Genomic DNA, 6,765 nt, shown 5'->3' on the forward strand with positions numbered 1-6,765 from the left:
AGTCTCTGAAAATATTAGTATTTTTCTCTCTATATTTCGGTGATTTTATAGAGAGATATATATATATATATAATATATATAATATATACATATATATATATATATATATATATATATATATATACTTTATAGAGAGAGAGAGAGAGGAGAGAGAGAGAGAGAGAGAGAGAGAGAGAGAGAGAGAGAGATATTATATACGTTTATATATTGGTACGTTTTTTCACTTTTTCATAGGAAGCTTAGCAGTATTATGCACGCGAGTAAGTATACAAGGTTTATTCCCTTTGAAGCATCATAGACCTTCCTTTCATTCGACGCTTCTCCATCTTGTTTGAAGTCAATAGGCTTGGCGATTCCCAGTAATGACAAGATTCCACACACTGGAATCTCTGTCAGCGAGGTTGCTGACAGTTGTGGAATAAATCCCTCTCGAGTTGATTCTGCATTGCGTTGCAGGATATGAAAAATACTTTGAGGTCTTGGGGATTTTATCTTGGCTGAACGAGAGTGAGAGGAAAACAGTCTGTCAGAGTTTGTGTGTCTTATTGACTTTTTGTTTTTTTTAATATGTCATTACTATCGCAGACATATACAAATATATATATATATATATATATATATATATATATATATATATATATATATATATATATAAAAAGTCTATCACATTACCGTGATTCATATACATATATCGAACTACAAATGTCCTTTAATATCTAATTCGCTCTACCTCGGAATTAATATATTTTCATATATGCTTAACCGAGGGGGAATTTATTAAGCGATAATAGAATTGGCGATCGACAGGCGCGAACCAGCGACCTCCCAATTCCAGGACTGGCAGTGAAGCCTTAAACCACCCCGACACCGCAAGAGATATAAGTTCATGCCGCCTCCTACCTGAAATACCTTTCGCGCGGACAGGTATTTTTTGTTTTGGAGACTGGATCAACCCATCTCGTTCTCGGTGGCGTGGTAGTGCTTTTACCCGCACGTAGTCATCATATAAGTCTATCACATTACTGTGATTCATATACATATATCGAACTACAAATGTCCTTTAATATCTAATTTGATCGCCAATTATATATCGCTTAATAAATTCTCCCTCGGTTAAGCATATATGAAAATATATTAATTCCGAGGTAGAGTGAATTAGATATTAAAGGACATTTGTAGTTCGATATATATATAACATAATAATATATATATACATATATATATATAGATATAGTATATAACTATATATATATATATATTATATTTTATTTTTAGATATACAATATGTATTTATGTACGTACTCATTTATACACGTATGTATTTATGTATGCATATAAATTGGGTATGATTAGTGACATTGAATTAGTCCATGCATTTATCCCATAAATAGCATAACCTTATAAAAGGGTATTTAACTAAAGCGAGAGAAAATCCCTTTGTGACCACAGGTCAGATGCTGAACAACAAGTCAAACATTCTATTCTGTCTGTTCACATTCTTCCTGTCTTCACTGAGGAATTTGTGGAAGAATTCCCTGAGGAATTTGCGGAAGAATTCCCTGAGGAATTTGTGGAAGAATTCCCTGAGGAATTTGTGGAAGAATTCCCTGAGGAATTTGTGGAAAAATTCCCTGAGGAATTTGTGGAAGAATTCCCTGAGGAAGTTGTGGAAGAATTCCCTGAGGAAGTTGTGGAAGAATTCCCTGAGGAAGTTGTGGAAGAATTCCCTGAGGAATTTGCGGAAGAATTCCCTGAGGAATTTGCGGAAGAATTCCTGAGGAATTGTGGAAAAATTCCCTGAGGAATTTGTGGAAGAATTCCCTGAGGCATTTGTGGAAGAATTCCCTGAGGAAGTTGTGGAAGAATTCCCTGAGGAATTTGTGGAAGAATTCGCTGAGGAATTTGTGGAAGAATTCCCTGAGGAATTTGTGGAAGAATTCCCTGAGGAGTTGTGGAAGAATTCCCTGAGGAAGTTGTGGAAGAATCCCTGAGGAATTTGTGGAAGAATTCTCTGAGGAATTTGTGGAAGAATTCCCTGAGGAATTTGTGGAAGAATTCCCTGAGGAATTTGTGGAAGAATTCCCTGAGGAATTTGTGGAAGAATTCCCTGAGGAATTTGTGGAAGAATTCCCTGAGGAATTTGTGGAATCTAACAGTTCCTTCTGAAAGTTCCTACATAAATCAAGTGCAGATTCCGTTATATAATAAACCCCTTTTATGCAATAACTTTTTATCCATCAAGTTTATTCCCCAAATCGCCATATGTATTTCAGCCCTTTTTGACAAGAAGGTATATTATGTTTACCCTTCATTTTTCCACAAGTTTTTCATGCATTTTTTTCAGGGGGGGGGGGGCCTGGACACCCCCCACCCCTCCCTTTCCAGGCTACCCTAGTCAACCCCTAGTTCGTTTTCCCCACATTCAATATTTTTTTAGGAATTTGAAAAGGGGAGACTGACGTAAACATATTCCATGTATTTGTTTAGTATTTTGCAAGCTATAGCTCCCTACCATGACGTATTTCTCGATTTTTTAATTCCAATACTTCATTTTCATAAATAAACATCATTCCGGCGTTTTTTGAAAGGGTCCGAACCTTTGTTACATCTGACAACGAGATATGAAGTGACTGTGAGTAACTCTCGTCGAGTGACTCTCTCCTGATGAATAAATGGGCAGTATAGAAACCATTTCGCCCATTATTTATACCCTTCACGAGAGATCGCGGAGGATTTCTTGGGGTTGGGGGTGGGGGTGGGGGCTAATTTATAAACTAGCAATGATTTCGTGGCTTGTCTGATCCATGCCCTCAGCTTGCGTTTGCTTTAAATTGTCTTTTATTTCAGCATTCCTTTCGCATTTCTCATATTTCCTTGTAGTCGACATTTTCTAAGGCACCTTAATTCAGATATTCTTTTTCTATGTATGTTATCATGTATAAACATATCAGAGTTTGGTCATGAAATCCCTTGCCTTTAGATCTATGGTTTGAGATGTCATTTTTATCAGCACAGAGTTAAGTCCTGTTATATTTTATCCTGAGTTTTCCTACTGTAACCAAGAGACTTTATGGTTTTATACTCCATTCTCGGCAATTTATTCACCTTGAATATACCAACATATTTCCCCATATCTGTGTTCATACCTCAGCTTATTACAAATATCTATATCCACCTTTCCCAACTGGCCCTAGTCAAAGCCCGTAGGGCATGCCTACGATGCCTGATGTTGTCCATACTATTGAGTGGGTACTTCCCTGTGGTAAGGGTGTAATAATACTACCACGTAACCTGCGTGTCGTAAAAGACGACTAAAAGGACAGCTGCTGCCTTGCAGTCTTACATTTTAGTAAAAGGCTAGGAAACTGCTGCCTTGCAGGTGGGCTTTTTATGTAGTCAAAGGCGAGGCCCACCGCCAATAACTGTGGTTGATGACAGCAAGGGCATGCGGTCGTAAAAACCCCTTTGCCAAATAATAAACCATGCCTGATGTTGTAAGGAAAGGCACATCAAGCAACCGACCCCTTAGTGTAGGGATAATGGTGGGAAAGAAGATACTTTTGAGCAGGGCAGTAACGGCAGGCAGTTGACATGGCCAAGGTAAAATGCTAATAGCCAACATATTATTAACTAGTTCGTGAATAAAACGCCAAAAGCGGACTTCACAACTAAATGGTATTATATGTAGTGGAAGATGGACATAATTGATGCCACCACAGATATATGCATCATTTCTGTATGTATGTATACAGTACCTATTAATTTAATGAAACTATCAAGGCATAAACTCATAATGTTAATCGCATCAGTAACAACCTGTACAAAATACGCACTTAACCCTATATAATGATAACTCAAATGCTGAGCCTTGAATCTCCGGGTTTAGCTCCTTCGCTGACGCAGTAGAATAGGTTCCTTCTTCGCACAACCCGTGCTGGCATAAGGCGGGCTAAATCAACATCATTCTCAGTGAAAAGCTTGCGTGCGCAACCCTCTGACGTCACAGCTTTCCCGGGGGCTGAACGCTGAAGTAACCCAGTTCTCTTCTCTAGTCAGTCGACAACTTGACTCAATCGTTGCTCGATGTCTGTTGAGTTGTTAGGTAGAGTTCTCCTGTCAGAGAATGAGAGGGGTTTTTATTTACATAACCTACTTTCCATTGTGTTTTGGTGCATTCACTCGGTGTTTGTCTTATGTTGCTCATTTTGGGATGTGTTAGCAACAATGTAATAACGAAAGCTTGAATGTTCTAAAGAGTTCTGAAGCAATGCTGTTTTCGATATGAGGAAGATGAATATAAGGAAGGACTACTCCTACTTGGAAAAGATTCCAAACCTAATGCAGACAGGAAAAGTGTTCTCCTTATCCCCAACATCAGTTAAATGAAAGATAGGTTTTAGTTTTGAATAAAATCCAGAAGATGGTCGACAAACGGGGAACCAATCTCATAGATGAAAGGTAAATTTTGTGTACTTAGTAACGGTAGTAAGTTAGCGTAAAGATAAACTTTATTCATTTCACATCTTACGCTGGTATTTCGTTATGATCTGTACAGTATTTTTCAAAATTTTCTAGATAATTGGACCTGAAGAAAAGCGACCCCAACACACGCTGTGGTCGCTTTTCTTCAGGTGGAAAATATTGGGGTCGTTTTTCTTAAGGTGAGGAATTAACAGGGGTTACAGTAAGGCCATGGCGGAATGGCGCTTCACGCCTTATCCGCATATTTAAAGAATCTTGGCAAGCTCGGTATATTCTGGCAAGAGTTAATGTTGCGCTGCCGCACCCTAGCCACAGGGGTACAGTAGGTTTGATTATTTTTGTACTGAAATTGCAAGACAATACGCTTTTAATTAACTATTGATTGTTTGTCTAAATTTGTGTTTTTAACAAATGTTTAATAAAGTAGTTTTTAATTAATATATATCTATTTTTTTTCTCCTTTTTTCTAATAATTATTTATGAGCTAAAGTGGGTCACCTGAAGATTGGACACATCAACAAGCTGGGGTCGTTTATCTTCAGGTGGAAAATATTGGGGTCGCTTTTCTTCAGGAGGAAAATATTGGGGTCTATTTTCTTCAGGAGAGGTATTAGGGGTCGCTAATCTTCAGGTGATCCATATATATATTATATATATATATATATATATATATATATATATATATATATATATATATATATATATAATATATATATATCCATATATATTTTTTAATTAGATTCTTTCCCCAGAGGCAGAAGCTGAAGATAGCTTTTTAAACTCCCGATTCTTGGAAATTATTTTTTGTGATGGGGTTGCTACCCCATTCCAAAACTGGACCTTTTCTTCACTAAATGTCATTGCATATATAGGTATATAAAAGATGAAATACTTGAAAATGTTCGTTATATTAAGAAGAAAAATTGGGTATGCGGTCTATGTCGTTCTACCCGATTAGATGTTATTCAAAGTACTGACTTTGGTTAACAGAATTTCACTTAAAATCATTTACAAATATGGTGGCTTATATCATATTCCTATTATCACTCTTGTGTTTCCTACTACTAAAGAAAGATGTTAATGTTTAATAACAAAGTTTATAAAAAAGGGGGTAATTTAGCAGAAAGCACATGAACCACGACTCTAAAAACCTGAGGCCTTTGGCTGGTAGGCAGATGCTCTAACCACTGAACCAAGATACACATGTGGTTGTGTGTGCCTGCGTGCCTTTATGTACGTATGATTGCATATGAGTATTAATTTTAATGACCTAGCCTATTTACTCTGTCTTAACAGGTGTTATGCCAAGTGCTGCACGTGTTCCTCCACTACTTCCTGGTGTCCAACTACTTCTGGATGTTCTGCGAGGGGCTGTATCTCCACACCCTGCTGGTGGTGGCCTTCGTGTCCGAAGACCGCATCATGAAGTGGTTCTACCTGCTGGGGTGGGGCTTTCCCGGCCTTCTGGACCATCATCTACGCCGGAGTCAGAGGATCCGACGAGGAGCTGAGAGTGCAGTAAGTATCAGAAGGTTCTCGTGATCTCGTCCTGGTTGTATGGTACTAGGCCCTGAGAGATGACCAAGGATGCTATTTAAATCAGTAATGATGCTAACTATAGCCGTGTTTAGTCTGATGCCATTTAATCGTTAAATTTAGATCGGAATGCTGACATCGGGTTATATTTCAGCATGCTTTTTTTATACCGAAATTATAGAAATAAGTAAAATTGGTTATTTTGCTAACAAAGATTACGAAGGGCCAAATTTTGAATACTGGTTGAAACACTGAATTCAGTAGGTGTCTTGTTTAATGTAAAGTGTCGTCATATTTACTTACCATTAGACTTGTAATGTTGCGGGGTGGGGTCTGCTATTGCCGTTAATGCACCTCACGTGGTACACTGTAGGCATTACTAAAGGGTGTTTGTAGGGCCCCTTCGGTAATTACCAAAAGAATATTTGTTATTAAGCTTTATGTAGTGTTAGCCAAGGTTTTTTTCTTAGCCATTTTCTTTATTATTATTATTATTATTATTATTATTATTATTATTATTATTATTATTATTATTATTATTATTATTATTAAAAAATCGTTTGAAGAGTGGTCTTGAGGTGTAAACCGTTTTAAAATAAATTTTTTCTAGGTATTACGGACGTCGTTAGAAATATGCCGAAAACAGGCTTCCTTCCCATTGTGTACATGCTGGAGTAGGCCTAACCGAAAGTAACACAGTAAAGAAGAATGACTCGGCAGTTGATATTCACAATAGTATAACGATGG

General features: G+C 37.4%; 1 protein-coding gene across 3 annotated transcripts in view; it reads left to right on the plus strand.

Moving 5' to 3' along the window:
* The window catches only part of LOC135220016 (calcitonin receptor-like), a gene marked incomplete at its 3' end in the record, with an annotated part of 456,589 nt that extends 450,589 nt beyond the window's left edge, over positions 1–6,000 (plus strand). For all 3 annotated transcript variants that reach the window (XM_064257312.1, XM_064257311.1, XM_064257314.1), the window contains 1 exon segment: positions 5,779–6,000. In XM_064257312.1, the coding sequence (XP_064113382.1) occupies positions 5,779–6,000 (222 nt within the window).
* Between the last annotated feature and the right edge of the window lie 765 nt (positions 6,001–6,765).

The sequence above is a fragment of the Macrobrachium nipponense genome, chromosome 1 (assembly GCF_015104395.2).
Source record: "Macrobrachium nipponense isolate FS-2020 chromosome 1, ASM1510439v2, whole genome shotgun sequence".
Lineage (NCBI taxonomy): Eukaryota > Metazoa > Arthropoda > Malacostraca > Decapoda > Palaemonidae > Macrobrachium > Macrobrachium nipponense.